Source organism: Oxyura jamaicensis, chromosome 4 (assembly GCF_011077185.1).
Source record: "Oxyura jamaicensis isolate SHBP4307 breed ruddy duck chromosome 4, BPBGC_Ojam_1.0, whole genome shotgun sequence".
Taxonomy (NCBI): domain Eukaryota; kingdom Metazoa; phylum Chordata; class Aves; order Anseriformes; family Anatidae; genus Oxyura; species Oxyura jamaicensis.
The window spans coordinates 5,766,752-5,789,887 of record NC_048896.1 but is presented as its reverse complement, the minus strand read 5'-3'; the positions used below and the strand labels follow the sequence as shown (position 1 = coordinate 5,789,887).

The 23,136-nt window shown below is 34.9% G+C and overlaps 1 protein-coding gene and 1 long non-coding RNA gene across 2 annotated transcripts in view; both read right to left on the bottom strand.

The window, feature by feature from the left end:
- Positions 1 to 23,136, bottom strand: part of DIAPH2 (diaphanous related formin 2) — a 187,251-nt gene that overhangs the window by 58,028 nt on the left and 106,087 nt on the right. Inside the window, exons 25-26 of the mRNA XM_035326106.1 lie at positions 19,341 to 19,505; positions 5,252 to 5,387 (exon numbers count right to left, since the gene is read on the bottom strand). Coding sequence (XP_035181997.1) covers positions 5,252 to 5,387; positions 19,341 to 19,505 — 301 coding nt within the window. The remainder of the gene's footprint in view (positions 1 to 5,251; positions 5,388 to 19,340; positions 19,506 to 23,136) is intronic.
- LOC118166946 lies at positions 8,094 to 11,220 on the bottom strand. Its single transcript, XR_004750830.1, has 3 exons — positions 9,743 to 11,220; positions 9,556 to 9,566; positions 8,094 to 8,104 (listed from the first exon to the last, which is right to left on the bottom strand). It is a non-coding gene; the product is annotated as an uncharacterized LOC118166946 (long non-coding RNA).

The following is a 23,136-nucleotide window of genomic DNA, read 5'->3' as shown; positions in this document are numbered from 1 at the left end:
TTGTTTGTTTGTTTTCTTCTTCTTCTTCTTCTTGGAAAAAATAATTAAAAATATAAAATAAAATTAAACTATTTTTGGCAATATTGCTTTCCACACAGGCCTGCCTTTTTAAAAATATACATTCATAGTGCTGGGAACATTGTTACTGAAAGTCAGTGTGACTGTTCCAGAGATTAGGAAATGTAGATTAGGAAATCCATTCAACTGACAGGAAGTATTTACAACTAAAACCATGTCCTGATGGTTACATTTGTACTAATGTAAATCCGTGATAATGACAGTGATTTATGTGGCTTGCATTTATTCTCATTATTTTCACTTTAAAAATATATTTTGTTTTCATTTGCATTTATTTGCATCTGTTTACATTTCCTTTATTGTCAATTTATATCTTTCTTCATGGGGCCCAGACTGTTTTCTGGAGCAAGGGAATGGTCTTGTCTTAGAAAAGTAACTCCCAGTGAACCTCACTGGTGCAGAATATGTACATTACAGGTAAGAGAGTACAAGTACATAAATTCAGCTGCTTTGGTGCTATCTTTGTGGAAGGACACCAGAAGAGCAATGTTCTCATTGCAGTTCAAGCGAATGACCAATAATTTTGCTGTTAGTAGCAGAGTAAAACACAAACAAGGACTTTTACTTTAGCTCCCATGCTATTTTTGGCTGAGATGAACCTGAAAAGTTGGCGATTAGTAAGAAAATGTGCTCTTCAAAAGGCTCTTAAAAGAACCATTACATCTGTATTTACTTAGCATTTTCTCTAACTCCCTTATTGGAAAACAAGCAGCAGTAGTTTCAGAAAAGGTAGTGCGAGAACAAATAGCTATTTGCCCTTTTTATGCAACTAGATGAGGGCATTGAGTGCACCCTCAGTAAGTTTGCAGATGACACCAAGTTAGGTACGTGTGTCGATCTGCTTGAGGGTAGGAAGGCTCTGCAGGAGGATCTGGATAGACTGGACCGATGGGCCGAGGTCAACTGCATGAAGTTCAACAAGGCCATGTGCCGGGTCCTGCACCTGGGGCGCAATAACCCCAAGCAGAGCTACAGGCTGGGAGATGAGTGGTTGGAGAGTTGCCTGGCAGAGAAGGACCTGGGAGTGATGGTTGATAGTCGGCTGAATATGAGCCAGCAATGTGCTCAGGTGGCCAAGAAGGCCAACAGCATCCTGGCCTGTGTAAGAAACAGTGTGGCCAGCAGGGCCAGGGAGGTGATCGTCCCCCTGTACTCGGCTCTGGTGAGGCCGCACCTCGAGTACTGTGTTCAGTTTTGGGCCCCTCGCTACAAGAAGGACATGGAGGTGCTCGAGCGAGTCCAGAGAAGGGCTACGAAGCTGGTGAGGGACCTGGAGAACAAGTCTTACGAGGAGCGGCTGAGGAAGCTGGGCTTGTTCAGCCTGGAGAAAAGGAGGCTCAGGGGTGACCTTATCGCTCTCTACAGGTACCTCAAGGGAGGCTGTAGCGAGGTGGGGGTTGGTCTGTTCTCCCACGTGCCTGGTGACAGGACGAGGGGGAATGGGCTTAAGTTGCGCCAGGGGAGTTTTAGGTTGGATGTTAGAACTTCTTTACCGAAAGGGTTGTTAGACACTGGAACGGGCTGCCCAGGGAAGTGGTGGAGTCACCATCCCTGGAGGTCTTTAAAAGACGTTTAGATGTAGAGCTTAGGGGTATGGTTTAGTGGGGACTGCTAGTGTTAGGTCAGAGGTTGGACTTGATGATCTTGAGGTCTCTTCCAACCTAGAAAATTCTGTGTGAACAGCAACATTTACAGTAGTTTTGATTCTCCCCCCATTTTCCATGTGGCTTAAAAATACTGCATAAACACAGCTCAAAATTTTTGAGCAATTAATGTAATTGGAGAAGAAAATACCAAGTCTTGTTGTACTTTTACTGTTATTTTTGAACATAATGTAAATCTCCACTTTTTTTTCCTTTCTTCTGTGAAGATTACATTTCAGGAAGAATGCAGCATATTCAAATGAACCATTGACATCAATATGAAACTTAAAGACTTGCCAAATGAATTCTAACACTGATCTCATTGGCATCCAGCACCGTAAACTAGTAATTAACAGAATGTAAGTATGCTTCATGTTTTAACATTCCAGGTACTTCATGCAATCACTGGCCAACACAAACTCAAAGGATTAAGGCTATGATACTCAGAACATAATATGCATCTCATAAGAAACTTAGCATGTATTTCTGTTTATGCTAAAGGACATAGAAAGAACACAGCAATTAAGGAAGCATACAGTCAGTAAAAAAACAAGAATGACCTTCTTGAACTGTGCCCTGCAATTGCCAATGCAAGTGTAAGCTTTTCAAGGAAACAACTGAATTATTGCTGATACTAGTACATAGCAATTTGAATAAATGGCATATGAATTCTTATAAAAGAGTACTTTAAAAGGGGAAGTAGGAATATCCATCAACCACTAGCATAGAACCTAATTTCCATTATCTTCATCTGCATTAGGCGACAATTTTAATGTGTCTTCAAAACAATTTATTCAATATGAATTGGGACTGAGCAAGTTCATTCTATCTTTTATCCCAATACCATCAGTTAAAAGGTGATTTTAATCACCATGGTAATCAGACATTGTGAAGAGCAAAACTGTTTCTGATTAAATAACATTTGCATCAGAATTGCTGTTACACTTTTTTCAGCTCCTAGAAAGCTGACTTCGGTTCTTTTTTCCTCACTTGGAAGCAACGTTGCAGGAATTTTGCAGACGTTAAGTCAGGTGGAAGTCATGAAAACATTGTGTAAACAATGTTTTTGGATTTGTATGAAATTGGTTTTGTATGAAACACCTATATTTGGAAATCTGTATGTCCTTTGAGATTTAGAATCACTTCACTTTTTATGTTGTGCATTGTAAATCACTTCGAAGCTTATATTGAATTGAGAGATTTTCTATACTATTTTTCTATATTATTTTCTCTCAGTAGGATTTATGTAAGTACTGCGTCAACTGGCTGATACGGCATCTCAATTAGACTAGGCACTCCACAAAGCAGAAAATACTAGCAAATTCAGTAACCTGGTCTTTATAATATTGGCAATTCTGAAGTTATTTTTATAGCTAGGAATTAAAGTTCTTGGACAGTTCTTGATTCTGGCCACACTGCAGTCTTCTGTTCTCTCGCACCAAGAAACAGAAAAGCAACTAAATCTGACCTGGATGTTCCAATGACTTATGCATCTGCATAAGAGTTTTCTTGCTCTTACTTGGTTATAGAACTACACCCTTAAAAGGCTTGAAAATATAGGAAAATATACTATTGCTCTGACCTGAGAGGCTGTAGCGATGTTTTTGTTTGTTTTTGTTTTCTTTTTAATTGAAGATACAGCTGAAGAAAAAACTAATGCACAGTTAGGTTAAAACACACTTCAGCTCAAATTACCTTGTCAAAATGACAGCTTCAGAGGACATCTGTGTCCTTCGTCTAAGTTCTCTGCTTCACATTTGCTTAGACAAATTTGTGGACTATTTATATAAGCAGTAATGAGCATACAGAAGTAGGCATATCAAGAAAAATATATACATATAATTAGTTAAAAAAGCTGAATATCAGTGTCCTGGAATCTAGTGGGTATAGAGCTATCACCCCACTCCACCCTTCCTGCCATGGCAATAGAGCTCTAATATGCAGTGCATTCAAAGTGCAGATACTAAATCTATTCAAAAATTCAGAATGCAAATAAAGCTTTTATTTCCCCCCAAGTTCTTCTTAACACAGTCGGGAAATACAATAGAGAATCTAATTTATCATTTGTTAGTAGCACATATAAAGTAAACACAGTAAAAAAATATCACTAGTAAAGAAAACTTATCCTCTGCATCCATTTTCAGTTTTGAAGACTGACGTAGTTCCTCACTGTGACACTTGGTATACATATGTCAATAAAGGTAAAATAGTATAACCTCCTGAAATCATTGCAAATGACAGTCTGACAAAGTAACATGTAAGTAGACGGTATATATTTAAGACATACTGTTATTACTGTTAACTGTATACCTGATGTAAGAATTTCGGTTAAAAAGAAATATAAATGAGTTAATGGTTCAATGCAAATATCTAATTGGTATTAAAAAATACATATAGGTCCCAAAGGAGGTTTCCTGAACACAAGTTCTATAGGAGCGGCTGAGGGAACTGGGGTGCTAGGAATGCCACTGTGATTCTTAAAGTGAAAATATGCCGGTGATGGTAAATTTTAGGGTTGTAATTGCTCTCTGAAGAGCACAGGGATGGAGTAAGGAACTTGAGGAACAAAGCATTCTCAGTATGCATCTACAAGATCCATGTTTTTACTATGGCTGTACCAGAGGTACAGATCACCTTAAACTCAAGTTCATTTAAACCACAGACTGAGGCCTACCAAAAACAGAGACTGGTAGCCAAACAGGAAGGGGAGGTTGGTGACCTGACACTCCTTAAGGGCTAGCTGTCAACACACAAGTCACAGATTTTCACTGATCACAGGAAATTTACTGTTTTGCAAGAAATACTGGCATTCTAAATACGTTTGACACCATAAAGTGGCATAAGCATTACATGCCAGTGTTCCTGCACTACTGCGTTATCAATGATTAAAATGCTGACCAGAATCTTGTCCTTCCATGACTTAGATTGCTTTTACCTCCACAGCCATCCTCGAAGATGTTGCAGTGGGCTTTTTTTTTTGCCTGGCCTAGTGTTTCTCCAGTGTTTTCCATACAATCTTCTCTACAAGCTTAACACTGCTTTTTATAATGCTGAAATATCATTCTATACTTAGGCCCTGAGCTCAACCAGATTTTCCAGATCATAATAGGATTTGTGGGAGAACATACATTATAACATGGAGCCTCCAAGCCCAAAAAGGAAGACATTAATTGCCACAGTATCTTGATTATAAAGATGTTCACAGAATGAAATTAACAACAAAGCAAGTAAGATACTACTTCTTGGAAATAAATCCTTATGAAAAAATCAATTAACTGCAACAAAGGGAAACAAGGCAATAATTCACAGCAAAATGGCTTGAAAGGAACACTGTAGATAGTAAATGACAAATACAGAATTACAAAATCAGATAGGCCAAAACTAAAGAGTTAACCTTTTTCCTTTTTTTTTTTTTTTTTTTTTTTTTCCGCTTGCAAAACAGCAAGTGTTTTTCATACTGACTTGGAACAGTCTTCAGCTTGTTATTTCCCCCTCCCCCCTTAACAAATCTACTAAAAATGATGCCTTACCTTTGTTCATATCAATCAACTGCTGTTTCTTCTTCTGTCGCTCCAGTTTCTCTCGTTCAGCCTTTTCTTTTGCCAGTTTGGCTCTTTTCATTTTTTCTTCCATTTCTCTTCTTTTGTTGTTTTCTTTTACAGCCTCCTGCATTAGATAAAATGAACATGGGAGTCTACATACTGAGGACTAGAAACAGTAACAAAAATTAACCTTGTTTGCACAAATATGCATTTATGTTTCACATATGTGAAAAAATAAAAAGGAACTGATACATTTTAAGCATTGTCAGAAATTTTAAAGAGAAGATAATTTACCATACTATTTATACATTATTAGATAATCAGAAGAATGAAAATTGAAATCACTTTGCACTTATGGTGATTAAAAAAATCCAGATTATTCAGCAGCAACGTGTATGTTTGTTTGGATTTGCTTTTAAGACTAAGCCTAGCTTAAACCAGTAGCTTACTTTTAAGAGGAGTAAGTGAAAGCAAGTTTCTGTCATTATGCAGTTCAACTATGAGTAACTAAAATTCATTTACCAACATTTAACTTACAATTCCTCAAATATTTTCAAATATACTGAAATATTCAAAGCGGTCTGCATTGCTTAAATACACAAAACACATCAGAATTAATGGAAAATAGTTGAATTTATGGATTAAAACAGCAAATCTAAAGTCTCTGTGATGACAGATTACACAAAGTGCCATGATAAAAGCTATAAACGTAGAACACTCCTGGATAAAAACCTTCCACAATCCTTCCTACATTTAGTCTAGAATATATCCTCCTTTTCCAAATGAGGTTAGTCTTGATTTCCTGCTGTGTTGGGTTGACCTGGGCTGGCTGCCAGACACCTACCAAGCCACTCTTTCACTCTCCCTCCTCAGGACAGGCAGAAAAAATAAGATGAAAAGCTCATGGGTTGAGACAAAGACTGCAACTGGCTGTTTCTGGTACGGGGCAGGTCTCTCCTCACAGAGCCTCCTCCACAGTGACCCCTCTCCACTACCAAAACCTGGACACACAAACCCAATACAATTATCAGTTCTTTGCTCAAGACCAGTCATAATTCCTATTTCAGTCCTTGCTCTCTTAAAAAAAATAAATACTTGAATTCCTTTAAGCTGTTACATAAGATCTTAAATACATCCTTAGTTTCACCCTTCCTAACATTCATTTATCATGAGGAAATTCACTGAATCCATCATGATTTAATTTCACCTAACGTGAAATTAGACATGATAAGTGTTAAGGGTAATTTTCTTATTTATATTCACAACTAGACATTTATTGCTTCCTTTCCTCTCCAACTCACGGTACCCAAATATACTCTACCTACAAGTAGTGTACGTCTGGGCTTCGGGTGAGTTTGGACATCATGTCCAACAAATAGTTACAGTAAAGGAGCAACTGGATCTAAAACCATCCAGAATTAATGCAACATGCTCATTAAAGATGCTTCAGCTGAACAGCCAAGACTTACTAAGCATAAGGCATAAAATAAATGGTTTCAATTTTAATATTTACTTTACTTCCTGTGCAATTTAATTATACCTTAAAATACAGGAAAAGACACAAGATTACAAATACAATAAAGAGAAAGGTTTCTTTGTAGATGTCCTGTAAAGTTACAAATTGATGTGTCAGATATTACTCCACAAATAAAATTCCTATAGGAGATTTGGAGCTGACTTACTATACTACACAGTCCAATATATTTCTCAGAAACGACATTCCAAATGTTTATAAACGGAAGATCTCTATTTGCCTACCTGTGTACATGCTAGGAATGAACTACGGACAATGACTGTCACTTCCATAAGAAAATCCTATCTAACACTTCTAAGTATTAAGACTTACAGAAGTTCTATCAGATTTGATAATGCAGGACTCCCAGATACCTCCCTCCAATTATGGAATACTCATGCATCCCAAGGGCGATATATTTCAGTGCAACCATTTCAAAAGTTCACCAAGGTACAATACTACATAAAGCACCTTATTTAATACAGGATACTGCTTTGCAGTGATGTTGGATACCACAGTTATGAGTGATGTTACCTGTAGATGCGTATGAAAACTCAATTAAGAACTGTATTTGCTGTACGATCGCATAACCTACCACACTGTAAAGCACCTTTTGCTTTAGAAGAAAAAAAAATAAATCACTATTTTATCCTCTTTGGTTTTGGACAGTTCTGTCTCTGCACATTCAATCACACTTGATAGAGATTTCGTTTTACTGTAACTTCACAAGCTGGAATGAAACTCTTAAGCCCACAGCCTTACGAAATAAAGTGCCTAAGTAGCCTGCATACTAGTAGCACCTAATAGAATTAGAAGTAACCCACTAGCTATTAAGATATTAGAATTAAGTCATAGATTCTGCAATATTTTCTATCAGGAAGACTACTATAGACTGAACTAAACAAGCCATAAATTTATTGTATCTGCAAAATTAATTTGTGCCAGCCTCTAAACTTCCTAACTGAAAGGACATTATATGCAAATACACAGTTCATAAATATAAAATATATACAGTTAATAAAATACGCTACTTACTCATGGCAATTTGAACAAAAACCATTCAAAACAGAGACAGAAATCCAAATGGGGCATCACACTAACAAGTCTCTGGGGCTCTTGGCTCCCAGACTAGCAGTTTTGGAACTAACAGAGTGCAATGGAACACTGCACCCATACAGCTTCAGAAGGCTTTTTGTAGCAACAGTAGAGTTACTCTAGAAAAAAAAATAAAAAATCCCTAGTCTTATTCACCCTTGGCTTCACTGCAGTAGTTCAGCAATTCTTTAGTAACAGTCTAGTATTCTGATTAGTATTTAGCATATCCTTTTCTGCTATCTCTTATCCTCTTGAACCTCCTACCCACTCACCCACCCAATTTTATGCCACATTCCTTAAAATTGACCATCTCTTCTTTTCCTTTATATACCACTTCAAAATGAAGACTGAAAAAAGAAAATGATTTTCTATTTGACACATAAACATTGTTTAGTCAAAGTAATCCTTTTCCTTCAAAAAAGTATCCCAGAACCAAACCACACAGAAAGTACTTGTTTATCATTACTCTTCACCAGCCAGTTCCACATTTGCTATGTCATTTACTACTGTAGACAGTCAGACAATAGCCTGAAATATATCGTTCACAAGAATATATAACTTTGACTCGGATGAATGGTGCTGTCTACCGAATTTGCTCTACCTCAATTATAACACAAATCCTTTAGGTCTCTCTCTACATAATTATTTGTCACCCTCATGTGGCTTTGATTACTTCTTTATTTACTCTTTGCTCACTTTCTAGACCTCCACACTGTGAACTAGCCCACTGATTTCTAATATAAAGATAGAAAAATATAAAGTCTGCACGTGACTTACCATGGTGTGTAACTCATGTCTCACCATTCTAAAGTCTAGAGATGTCAAACAATGAAAATGGGGCATTCAATTTTTTTGGAGTGTATGGGCCATGTATGTGCATAAATTTCAAGGCTAGTGGTTTCAAACAGCTGTAACAGATTGCTTTTACAAATACTTATGTACACAGTAACATCAGCAGGAACATGACCTATGCTGATACTATAAAATAAAAAGTAAAACAGAAAAAATGAGAATTATAAACTCCCTTCAATGCCACCATTCTCTGAGAAAAACTAAAGTGGTTGAGTTCTAAAAAGACATCTATTAGGTTACATTCATTCACTTCTACGCACGCTGCCTATGAGATGTAATATAATCAACTTATCATAATTCATTCTGCAAAGTAATAGAAGAGTACTTGATTTTTATGCATAAAAATGCCACTTTAAATTGAATTTCTATACCACTTTAATAACATAATCTGAGGCGTCCACAAAAGTTCATTCTCTATGCCTTAAAAATAATACTTGCAGATCCCTCAGACCTTCCCTAAATTTGACTTGCACCAGCAAAATATGATTCAACATTACACGAAATAAAGCATTGCATCATAAATCAATAGGAACAGTGAACTCAAATTAACTGGAAATTCATATACAGAAAGAGTTAAGATGCAGCAGATGGCTTAATGTGTTCATATAAAGATCTTTCGTGAGTATTCCATGGAAGAAAACATTCAGGTTATCCTTATGACAATAATGCAAAAGAGATGCAGCAACCTAGAATTAAACAAGAACAGAAATACAGAATTTCCTGATAGGTGGCTACAAAACAGTAAGTAGAAAAGATTATTTAGGATATTGCCCCGTGCTTCATGAATTCCAGCCATTATATCTAACATAAAACATATTTGGGATGCTGTCACTGCAGGTCAAGCTCACCCAGGACAAGGCCAGCATTAGCAGGAGCACTGGCATTTACTCAAAGGCACAGCCATTCAGCACTGGGGCCCCAACACAATGCAAGAGCTGGGGACAAGGGCCAAACCAAGGCACGTACACAACCCCAAGCGGAGCCATCTGCCATCAGGCTTGCTACACCTTATGCAGCACATAGGAAGAGATGAATCAATAGGTCAGCATGTGAAGCTTTGCACCATTATGCAAGTGAAACCTTACATTTTAACAAACAAACAAACAAACAAACAAAAACTTATTTCAAGGTGATTTTGTAAAATCTATTCCGAAACTTTCTACACGTGCATAAAATCAAACAGAAAGTGATGCTTTTGTTCTTCCATAGACCAGGATCTTAAATGTCATCCATTGAAGTTTTTGGCTAGAAATTCTAACAGAGATTGCGAGGATTACTACACTGTGCAATGTATATTAAGTATCTAAACACCAAACCCATCACAAGAACAATAAAATAAAACAGCATGGGTTTGAAAGCTTTTACATGCTTCCTTCAAGAGAAGGCTGAGACACAACATTCAACATTCCTGAAACAACAGCATTCCTTCCAGAGAACATATGCCAATACACCCTTAGGAAATGAAAAACATGAAAAAACACCACAATATTGCATGGATGCTCATACTCATCTGCAATATTTTTATTTTTATTTTTATTTTTTTCCCAAGGCTTCTCATACTTTCCATTTCATACTTCATATTACATTTTGACAGAATAATCCAATTCTATTAGCTTGCTTTGGAATTTCCTAAACATGATAAACCAATCTAAACTTCAGGAAATAAGCTAATTTACTCCAACATCAACAAGCTAATTGAAGATGTAGTAACAGTGATCAATCAAATGACAATTAAGACAAAGGGGGGGGGGGTTGAATTATCAAATTATTATCTTAATATGATATATGAACAAGCACAATGATGAGCCTGAGAGTAGATGAAGTGCCCTTGTGGAGACTTCAAAAGAGAGATCAGATTACTACTAACTCAAAACCCAAACACAGCTTTTTCTCTAACAAATGTGATAGGCTCAGATGTAAGGATCTGTAGACTGTGGGCATCTTCTGTGGTAGGGTCTCTTTTAGACTTAGAATCTTGCCAAAGGGAGTCACTTAGAACAGGTAATAAACACTATTGTTTGCAAGAGTTCTTCAACATCTGGGTTAGATTCACATCTTAAGTACTGTGATTCTTAACATCCTAAACTATGGCTGGTTTTCCGAGTGGAATAAGGATTTAAAATCCTCATTAAATTTTATAAGCTTCCAAGATAATGCTAAGGAATTACAAGATGACTCAATTAGACTTACTGCAATCAATACTGACTGGACAGTCAGCTTAAAACTATCGAAAATGCTAAAAAAAAAAAATAAATAAATAAAATGTTTTAATCATGTCCCATTTCAAGATTAGGAAGCGTAACTTCTGTTTCTTCTAGACCATGTTATATTATTTCTGAAAAAAAAAAAATCCAAAGGCCTCACTACCATAAAATATTAGTTTTCCCATCCACAAGACCTATGACCCTGCCACAGAAACAAGTTAGACTTGCCAGAAACGAATCCGAATACCATCTACTTTGCCAGTTATTCCTACACTTGACTGCTTTTTAGTGCTTGTAAAAGGGTAATGTTTTAGTGCATTTATGTCAGAAATAGGGCGGCTACCTACCTAGCAGTACTAACAACCTGTTAACAAAGTCAGTAAGTTATCACACCTATATGAATCCGTTTGCTTCCAATTCCATTACTTATAAACTTTCCTAGCATACACCCAATTCCTGATTTAGCTTATTAAAAAAAAATAAGTTCTCATTAGCACAAGTTGGACTTAGATGAGAAATGAGAGACCTTAGAAAAGGGTCTTTGGGTGTTTCTTCCTGTGTGGTTGGTTGGCTTTTTTATTTATTTATTTATTTTTAAGGAGGACAGCAGCAAGGGCTTGCTACATACTGCCTGTAGGGGCAGTGTTTCAGTATTGCTTCCTGGAAAACTTTCCTACAGGAAGTACTTCTTGGTGATTTATTTATTTTTTCTTTTAAAGACAGAAGGGAGAAACTGTATTCCCAGACAAATAACCTGGAAGAAGAGTGAATAAACACATCCTTTCTTTTAAGCCATTCTTGAATTGCAAACTCAATTTACTAGTTTAAAACCTGAGAATTCAGCTTGAATTTATGTAGTGCCTTTCATTAAAAAAAAAAAAAAAAGGATTATGTATTGTGTATTGTGTATTCACTGATTTATATTATTGTACACAATGTCCTACTGTATTCAAGGGACACTTCAAAAACAAAACAAAACAAAAAAGCTCCTGCATTATCAGCTTAAAATTTCCTTTGAAGCATATTATTAGTAAACAAATAATAGAAAGAAGAAAAGGACTTACAAGGACATTATACTCAAGTTGCTGAATTCACTGTGATGAAAAAGTCTTCATATGAAAGACACGTAACAGGTGTTTGTTTCCTGCTTGATACATGACATACATCTTATAAAACCTTGAAAGACCAGGATACTTGTAGCCCAATAAAAAGATTAATCATTACTTGATAAAAACCTGAAAACTATACCAAACTAAGTATATCAGGTTGCAATTGTTCCAAGGTTATGCTGCAAATGAAGGAGAAGAGAAATTTGTGTTTACTTTCATTGGAAGAACTAAATCGATATATTTTCCAAAATGTCCCAAATAGGAAAGGCATATTCTTATTCTGTGGATCTACTATTACATAAAGAGGAAAAAACAAAATCACTACTTTTGATTCAATTTCCCTGTAACTGTCAGCTCTGACGGAGAAGAAAATACCTAATTCCTCCCCACATACACATGCCCCAGCTTGATTTTGAACCAGGTTTCATTTACAAAGAAAAGTCCTCATGCTCAAGTGCTTTACTTAGTTCTTGTGATATTCCTTGAATACAGTGAGGTTATGAAGATGTATCTAAGCTCTAAATCAAAGAAATAAACCTAGGCAGAGGTGACACAATTACCTGTTAAAAGCTCACTTCTCAGGTTTAAATATTCTACCTCATCATAGGGAAAAGAGACTGAACAAGAAGCAGCACAGACAAGTGAAGACCGAGAAGGGCAAAATTTCCAACTGCAAGAGGTAAAGAAGACTTCTGAGGTAAAGCAATGCAAACTTGATTTAGTCCTCTCACTATACTCTTGGCTCTAATTATGTTTCTTTCAAAAAGGGTAGAAAAGCCTAGAAATAAAAAGTGAGCAGATATAGCATATATAAATAAAACAACTTTGTTTCTTGCGTCCACATTTCTAGATTGATTCCCTATGCTGCAGCTTGATGAATTGAAATGGCTCAAAAGGAATGTTTGGTTAGGTAAGTCATAGGTGCTCTAAGTTTATTTGGTTATTTGCAACCACATAACAGACAGTTTTGCAAATTTAGTGTGAATTCCTAAGTATGCAGAGCCTTCTTCTAACATCGCAAAACAGTGAGAAAAATAATTTACTTTCACACAGCTAGACAGATACTGATAAAGAACTAGCTATGAGATTAATTTGGTATTTAACTGCAAACTCGGTGGTGCAAGGGCAGCCTTAAAGATATAAAAAATGAAAAAAAGGTTCATAAGTCAATTTCTATTCAAGAAGCTAATGTCTATTTCTCTCTCTAAAAAAAAAAATATAAAAAAATAAAAAAAAAAATAAAAAAAAAATAAAAAAGTCAGCTCTACCACTCCCACCCCTTCTCCAGTATAGCAAAACATTTCAGTGGCAGTCAATATGCCTCAAAAAACAGAGAAAGGTCAGCTACTGTACCTGCATGGCCTCCTTGTAATTTCCTTTTCTGCTGTTGCTTAGGGATAACAGAATAACAGCTTATTTTATATGGAAAATTGTGTTGGAAAATAATTGGGGAAACTACTGAACCAAAATAAGTATCACTATATAGGTGATATACTTTGATCAGAAAAGTGAAAGATGAAAAAGCAACACTGACTGTTCCAGAACTTCTTTTCTGATAAACTCTACAACTTGATATTCAGCTCAACAACTTCTAAATACTTAGAACTTGTGGAGGTGCATTTAGTAAGTGCTGTTTCTCTCCAACTTGCAGAAGAAATAATTAGAAAAGATGATGCATGTATATATTATTTCAAGAAATAAAAATTGTCATTATTTTCCATTTAATGTATGCCACTTCTGACAATGATCAGCACAGTCTTGAACATATTTTTAGAAGACCAGATGTTTTTATTTTAACACTGAAATAGCACAATATAAGCATTACAAGAAAAACGTATCATGCAACAAGCATATATTTTATATTTGATATATAGATAAGTATATATATGCATACATACATAAACACAGATTTCTCTGTGACCATTAAATGTGCCTTTCAGAACATATTTCTGATTAAAGATGAGCCTAAAATTAAAAGACATTGATATATTTCATCTTAAGGTATCTTAATCCATGGAGATATTCAAAACATGGTCCCACTCAGCTTGAACTAACTTCTGCACTAGCCCTGCTTTGAGCAGGATGTCAGACTCAATGACTTTCTTGTATGTTCTTCCACACTAAATTACCTCATGATCTATGGTATGTCTTAACATAAATGCTCACATCAGAATTGTTAGTAACAAAACCAAAAGCAGCAATCTGAAGAACTCCTTAACTTTAATTGTTAGAAGCTGTAGTACAAGAAATAACACAAGAGAAAGACAAACAAGAAGAGCCAAATCATCCATATTTCAAAAAATACCTGGAATTATATTTTGGCCAGTTACTTCAACCATTTACCATAAATAGAAAAAAAAACAAAACAAAACAAGAAAAAAAAAAAAACAAACACTCAGAAGTAGCATGCAGGCACTACTCTAGTTTGAAAACAACATATTTAATAAGTAGACATGCTCTAGAGAACATCTGGAAATGCTGTTTATACTCAGTTTTCTCCAATGGCTCCTGAATTCTTACCAGTGGTTATGAATTTTTACAATAAATTCCACAGATTAAATGAGTTTCAGTGATTTCTTGCCTTTTCTTGCTTTTTTCCTTACACTTGAAAATGAAATGCTTTTTTGACGTCTTGAAAAAATTTCCATAGCCATCAAAATGTTGCAGAAAATTTTAATTCTTTAAAATATTTTTCCTCATATAAAATAAAATCATTGTACTGTGAACTTCTAATGCTTGCCCTAGGCCTTATTCATGCATATGGAAAAATTAAATCCTTAAACAAGAATCTTTATGCCACTGAAGTCTACAAGGTTCTGCTCTAGTGGATAAAATAAGTCAGGAAATTCTCAAAAGGCCTAATTACAATTACTACAACTAGCGTATGTATCTGAACAAGTCAATTTGACTAAAGCACAAATTATACTAAGGAAAGAAAGCTTTTCCTTAAGCTATACACGTCTCAGATCTAACTTTTTTATACTGAAGCTTTAATATTTAATATTTAAAGAGGCTTAGAAGATAATACAGATAAAAAAAATTAAAAACCTTACCACCACACAGATAATTAACCACTCAAACCAACACATAAAGCATTAAAACAGTATCTTAGACTACTGCCCACTCCTTAAAATTGTAAAGTGACACAAGAAATTAGCCCCACTTCTCTAGAAACTTGGAAAGATTATTTGTTGTCTGTCTTTTCTGTTTGGAATGTGAATCTAATATTCCAAACCAGAATACAGAACTCGATAGTTCTATCTTAGTAAACTGAATTAATTCACAGAGATTTAGTCTTTAGGATAATCTCTCACCCTAAAACAACAACAACAACAAACTCTTTTCTTGCAGTTTTTTAGTACTAAGTAAAACATACATCATGCAAATATCCTAAGAAGAGGTGACCATATGTAGGGGTTTAGAAACTGCAAAAGCAGAACTGCTGGTGGATTCTGATTTCTGCAAGGAGGTATAACTCAAGTTTGCGTCTGCAATTACTTTCCCTTAACACAGAAGGCATTTTACATCAATTAGGTAATACAACAATTAGGTTTTGCAATGCATTAATTTGCTATCTGCATTTACAGCACAAGATGAAGGTGTTGTGGAGGTATTATTCAAACCTAATAACCTTGTAACAAGGATTATGAAAACGTACATGTGAGGTTATCGTGATCCTCATTGACAAGGAAGTACATGACTATGTAGTGCCTATCAGAAAGATTCTGTCTTCTTGATTTGTGAATAGCTAATAGTTGTATCTAAATTTTAAGAAGGAAAAGTCCATTAAAATTTATTTAGTATGTAAGTGAAATACTAAAGATGGATTACATTGGAAAAAATGAAGAATAGTCGCAGTCTCCTGAAAATATACAACTACTTGCTGAAAGTAAATCCTTTTTCTGCTAGATTTGATGTTCAAGGAGTATTTTACCTGTACCAAACACTGATAATATCCTCTTCCACTCCAATAAAAAAGGAAAAAAAAAAACAAACGTCAAGACAAGTATGCTGTCTGCTTTCAATACTGTCTAGTAGTCAGAAGAACACAGGTATTCCTGCACTCATACATAAAGAAAGTAAAGGAGATTCTGGCAAATAAAACCCAAATAACATCTCATGGTAAAAATTATCTGCGTAATTTATAGAATTTACACCTCTTTTCCATATACACAGAGGAGTATTAGCAGAAGACATGTATACAACATTAACAAGAGGATAATGTGCATGTTGGGAATAATAATTAACAGTAGTTTGCTAGTAGTTTTCAACACCTTCATTACTCTGATTGCTACAGTTACTTCAGTGATTAAAGTTAGAAATGCCCTAATTTTTAAGTTTCCTAAAACAGTGAGAATTGGCTATCTGGAGCCTTGCTATAAGTACGACTGAACAAAATGCATACAGAAAAGAAATTTATTTTCAATGCAAATTAAAATTATTCAGTGACGTAATACACTTCCTCCCTCCCAAGTCATACTGCATCTATCTGCATTTGGTATTTAATGTGCAAATGTTCAAAGCCACCTGAACATTCTGGATTTAGAAGCAGGACCTCACTTAAGTGAGGTAAATTAGTAAATATTCGAAAAACAAATAAAAAAAAACATACATACTTGAAGGCCACAATCATCACTGAAGTACAGGTATTAGAGATGCAGTGAATTCCATTCCAGACAGTGTTCTCACAAATAATATTTAGGAAATTCAGTGAAACTTAAAAACTGAACCACCAAAAATTTGCAAATATACAGTTTTCTATAGTATAGGCTTACACTACATTACTTAACCCTAAACACAACAAATGTAAAAGGCTAAAGCAATCCTAGAAAGCTGCTTTGAAGAAAAATGAAGTTACTGGTGGACAATTGGTTGGATGAGAGGCAGCAGTTTGCCTTTGGAACAAAGAAGTTTGAATGCACAGTCAACTATTTAAAAAGTACAGTAACAGGTTGAGGAGGCAATTCTTCCACTTTACCACTCCTTGTAATACCACATCTGGAGGAGTTCTGTGCCCAGAATGAGTTCCAATGAATACTGGAGCATGTCCAGTAGTTGATATCAAGATGGTCATGAGGTTGGAGCATATGACAAGCAGAAGCTGAGAACTGAGTTTGTTCTGCTGTAAGAAGAGAAGGCTCTCGGGTGATCTAATTGCTATCTACACAACATAATGGGATGGTGTACAAAAGAGAGATCTAGATTCTTCTCAGAGGTGCAACGCAATTGAACAAGAGACAATAAATACAGTCTCTCATGTTATAACGTTTTTCCTATTCTGCCACCACAAGTGTGATCACTGTGGAAAAGACTCAGAGAGGTCATGAAGCCTCCATTCCTGAATATAAATTTAACTGAACAAGGTCCTATGCAACCTGCTGTAACTTGACCTTACTTTGGATTATATAGGTGGATTAAATAATCTCTGCAAGCTCAATTAACATAACCACATGAATTTAGACATAACACAGCCAACAACATAGTGTTGATATTGTAAATATGACATAAAAATTAAAAGCTCATAAAATAACCTGATCTGTGTCTTTGCAGACTGTGGAACTTATACTAGCAGAAGATTTATTGCATTCATACATTTGAAATTTTGGCGCCCCAAGCCTTGTGGTAATTCCTGACAGTGGGATTAATCCTAGATTTTTCTTGAGTTGACTCTTTGTTCTTTAAATTACCAAAATATTAAACATATATAAAGTCTTAACTATTATTATAATATATATTAGTCATCATATGAAAGGTTAAAGGACAGAACAACTACACTATTTTATAGAATACGACATTTTATATAGAAAATATATAACTATTATACCTTGACATGAAAAGAGATTCGCCTCCTGGACAAGCATAGAGATAAATCTCAGAGAATTTTCCCCTTAAATAAGTAGCAATGAATTAAAGCTGATCCCACCCTCCCCACCATTATTATTCAGTCATTTCAAATACAATTATAATCAGCAAAGAGCAACAGGCTATTAGCCAGATTTTGAGGTAGTCAACAAAGAAGGAAAATACATATATTTAAGCAACTGGAAGTATTTTCATTCTAATATGCTTTCTATAAAACCTGTATATTTGGTCTCTGGCTCCTATCACCTTCAAAGCTGTTTAAATACATACTGGAGGACAGATTTTTCACCACTGTATTTGGATATTGCTACTGTTTCAAGTAGTTACAATTAAGTAGACTTCCAAAATTAGACATCCATGTTTGAAAATGTAAGCTTTGGATTTATGAAGAAGTAAATGCATTGAAATAGCTTATGACAACTATTCCTGTTTTTGACACATCTTCATGCAGATGTGTTGGCATACTTACTAATTACAAAAAAAATGGCAATTTGCTTACAGTAAAAAAAGAATAATTACAGCCAAATGAAAATTAACAGTTAGATATATTGTAGTAAAAGCTTACTAATACAGTAAACTTAAGCACTAAAATTATGTTTTAAAGTGGTTATTCACCCATCACACCAAAACCGAAATTCCTATGATTATGTGATGAATTAAGCCAGATACTGGCAATAGAGAGATTTCAGAAAAAAATGCATGGTAAACAGTAGTATTTCCAAGCAATGTTAATATTCCCTAGAGACATAATGTGACACTCCAGGCATCTGTTTTCCATGTGCACTTCCTATGGTGCAGCTGATTATGCTTCTAAACAGCCATTAGGAAAGATGACATTAAACCCATTTAAAAACCAGTGTTGAATAAAATTCTTAAATTCTGGCACAGAGAAGCCAAACCCCGATAGCAACCATACCAGCTGACTAGAAGTAGTAATATGAACATCTAAGTGAATATCAGGAATTCTGTCAGAAACAGAGGGCTTATTATGAAAGTCTAAGCTTTAGCATCACAGCATCATTAAGACATCAGTCAGATTCCCACACAATGTGAATACAGGTATGTCCATTCTGGTTTTAGTTCCATTATTCACTAGGGGTTTGGTTTTTTTCGGTGGTTTTTGTTTTTGTTGTTTGTTTTGTTGTTTTGTTTTTATTCGTTTTTTGGGGGGGGGGATTTTTTTTTATTTTTATTTTTATTTTTTTTTACATTTTCTGATTATCCATGTCTTGCTCACATTGACAGTTGGGTTTGCAAGTTAAAGAATTATAATTATCAGTGACCAAAATCAAATTAATTCTGGACACATGCATCTGATTCCCTGCCACAGCATAAAACAAAAAGTTAACTAGAACGCTAGGAAGAAAAAAGAGGAAGGAATTAAACTTGAGAGAACCCAAAGGAAAAATAAGAATATATGATGTTTTGCAGACATTACTTACCAAAAACAGAGTTCTGAAGTTACTCAGATCGCCAAAGAATTCTTCTATGCTTACTGCTTTGGGATCAAAGCTAAAGTATTCTCCCAGATTTTCATACAATTTAGTCATGTTGTTGTGCATGTTGGACAGTTTTTCATACTGTTCTCGCGCACTCTCAGCGAAGCTGTAAGGTTTTGTTAAGGAAAATGATTCATGTGTAATTAAATCTACCAGCAAAATATAAACAAGAAAAAAACTTCAGTACTAAGTTTGTAGAATCAGAAAATCTGCTACTATTGTCTTGCTTTCAAGTGGGATATTTTTATGTGCTTATATGCTTATGAGTACATTCCAACATTAGAAGATAGAAAATTTCCTTCATCCTGTTGACTTAAAAGTCTAGTCTAGCTCAAAAATTATACTGAATACATTATCATAGTTCAAAAGCACTTATGCCCCCTTGTATGTTTAATACAGGTAATACAGCTACATAATTTACCTGGAATACTGTGTTCAACTCTGGGCCTACAGGAAAACTGGGGAGGGACTCTTTGTCAGGGAGTGCAGTGACAGGAAAAGTAGTAATGGCTTTAAATTAAAAGAGGGGAGGTTTAGATTAGATATAAGGAGGAAATTCTTTACTATGAGGGTGGTAAGGTACTGGAGGGTGGTAAGGTATGGTACAGGTTGCCCAGAAGAGATTGTCGATGTCCCATCCCTGGAAGTGTTTAAGGCCATGCTGGATGGGGCTTTGAGCAACCTGGTGTAGTGGAAGGGATCCCTGCCCATGGCAGGGTGGTTGGAGTTAGATGATCTTTGATGTCCCTTCTAACACAAACCATTCTATGATTCTATGATAATTTGGTCACAGCTTATGAATACACAAAGATGACAGCTATACAAGATGCTGAAGGGTAAATATTCTCTGTCTTTCACATTGGTTTACAAATTCTCAAAAACTCATGAGTTCTAAGCTAGGAAGAAAGAGCAAATAACAGGCAAGGAAAACAAACAAACAAACAAACAACTCTTCTTCTCTAAAGAATGTCTAGACAATAGCCTACTACAGTGGAAGTAAAAAGCTGGATGATAATTGCCAGCTATTCAAATGCACTACAGAACGAAACCCAAAACACAAGTATCTAATGCAAATGTACACTTTTATATTAGGTAATATCAACTCTAAATCAATCAGAAATTCTCAACAATATTAAATCAGAGATACAAAAAATACCTGATTTTTTTAAGTACTAGTGATAAACAGGTAATGAATTGTTGTACAATTGGAAATGAAACACCAAGGAAGTTGACCAGACTGTTGTCTATATCCATTCTGTTCCATGCTCTTTTATCCTCTCCCACACTAAAAGAAGTACCTATTGCTTTCATTTCCATGAGGTGATATTATTAAAAGGTCACAGTATATTACACATTGTATTAGTAACTGAAGAATCTAGAAATGAATCTTAGACTGATTTCCATCCCAGCAGTGATCGTTAAAAGTTTGCCATAATCATATTAAAAAGAAAAAAAAAGGGGATTTTTTATTTCTTTATGGAAAATTAGTTTTAGAATAATTTATTCGTAAGCATAGAAATAGTACAAGCTGTAAAGGGAAATATTACTTTGCCTTAAAGCTAGTAAAGTTTCAGTCTGCTGTTTTATTTTGTTGTGATTGTTTGTATTTGCAAAGATATAAAGTCACAAATCACTGTAAAAAAACAGCTCATACATGATTAAACTAGTTCTGTGGATCATGAATTGGAGCTGATTAACAGGTTGTGCTGGATGCATCAAAACCTAAGAACAAGAAGATATGAGTTATTCACTGACCCACAGAAACCATGCAGCCTGACTCCCTGTGGCTTTTATCTGTAATGACTGTCTTCCATGCAGATTCTCTGATACTTAATACAGCAATGCTCATGACTCAAAGTTTCCCCATACTTGTGTCTCTAATCTGAGACTCTGCCTAGTTATCACATTACTAACTAAATAATATCTGAGATCCCTAACTCTCTGCAAAAACAACAAACAACCCAGAAACTAATTACGGGAATGAGACGTAAAGATTTGATATAAACAACTTATTTTTGAGGTTATACTGAGCCCCAGTACAATTCTTCTGAAATCAGACAATAAATTGCATAATTGACAAAAGAGAGGAAATATAGGTAGATGTTCTGTTCCTAACATCTGCTCCTTGGTGTTTGGATACTGTTGAGCACTTAAAAGGCTATGTCATTTCATAAGTTATGTGCAAGAGTGTCAAGGCTGAAAATATATTTTATTGGAAGGCTGATTAATATTTTGTTTGAATTTTCCTGCTCTAATTTCAGGTCATCTAAAGTCATTTTAAAATTGGTTCTTTAAAGTATGATGGAAAAAGTTTTTATATAATATCAATTTATCTCCTGGGAAAAATATTTTCCAAGTAATCCCCTCTTCTTCATTAAAGCCTCAGTATCATAAAAATAAAGTTTTATTCTTTTGCTAGCTTTACATGTTCATTTATGATGGCAAAAAGATGAAAATGCTGTGATGGACATTAATAAATACCTTTTTATTTGAAACCGTATCTACCTATATAGTTTCATACCAGGGCAAAGACAAGAGTAATAACTATATTTTCATTTTAGTTCATGAATTTTAACGTGCCTGGTTAGAATTTCAAGTGCAGAGCATTGAATCCTTCATCTTAACGCAAGACAAACCTGTTATATATAGTTCAGTGTTTGATGACATTTAGCTATATAAAAGGAAATGAAAATTTAATGGCAAGAATATATTAAATAGGTAATAATGTCACATTACTGAATTATTGAGCAGAGTCTAAAAATTTCTTAGAAAAACACCAACCGCCTTACAGTCAGTAGACTACTGTCTTGGACAACCCACCAAAAAAATGAGAAAAAGAAATACAAAGATACGCAATTATACAAATTACATCTGTGATTCCTTTCAAAAAAGCTCATAATATAAAACCGAATAAATATACCAGAAATGACAAGAAAGTCTGAAAGAAAAGAAAAAACTCATATATTATAGATATGAAACTCTTTGAGACAAAACTCCCAAAGTCATATTCACCATTAAGGTTGCACATGCGACTTCAGAAATGACAATAAACACCACAATGAAAAGAAAAACTCACCAATAATTCTACTGAAACTAGAACGTATTTAAGAGCAACACTATAAACACAAGCTATAGTTTCAACACTAATTTTTTGTTCAGTGAGTTCCAAACTGCAAATAAGAAATACCATTAATAGAGGACTTGTAAGAGAAAGGAAAGTCAGCAATGTCAGATTAATATGATGAGCAAAGAGAATGGACTATTTTAACTGTACTTAATGTTAAAGAAAACAAGTCAGTACTGTAGAGACAATAGTTTCAAAGCTCATATCCAAAGTCATGTAAAGAAAATTATTTTTAGTCACATGATATGCTTCTTACAATCTTCATATTTATAAAATAATAGTGATTTGAAACATCACCTTGAAATATACAGTAATTCCAGAGGGGAATTACTGCCCACCACTTGGGCAACTCTGTACACATAAGCCTTAGTAAAGTTTTGAAATACTTATTTCAGTGGTTACTAGGTAAAAGAAAGTTTATGCTCTGTAATAAAATTCTAGTTATTTAAACAGTACTGTAGATAGCAACTACAAAAAACAACTGAGATTTTCCAAGCATCAAGTCTGAATTTTTGAAGCAGTGTTCATTTTAAAATTTATGGGGGAATTCCAGATGTCATGACCTCTTTCACTTGTTTCAACACTTGACCCTGCATTATAAAATGTAAAAAAAAA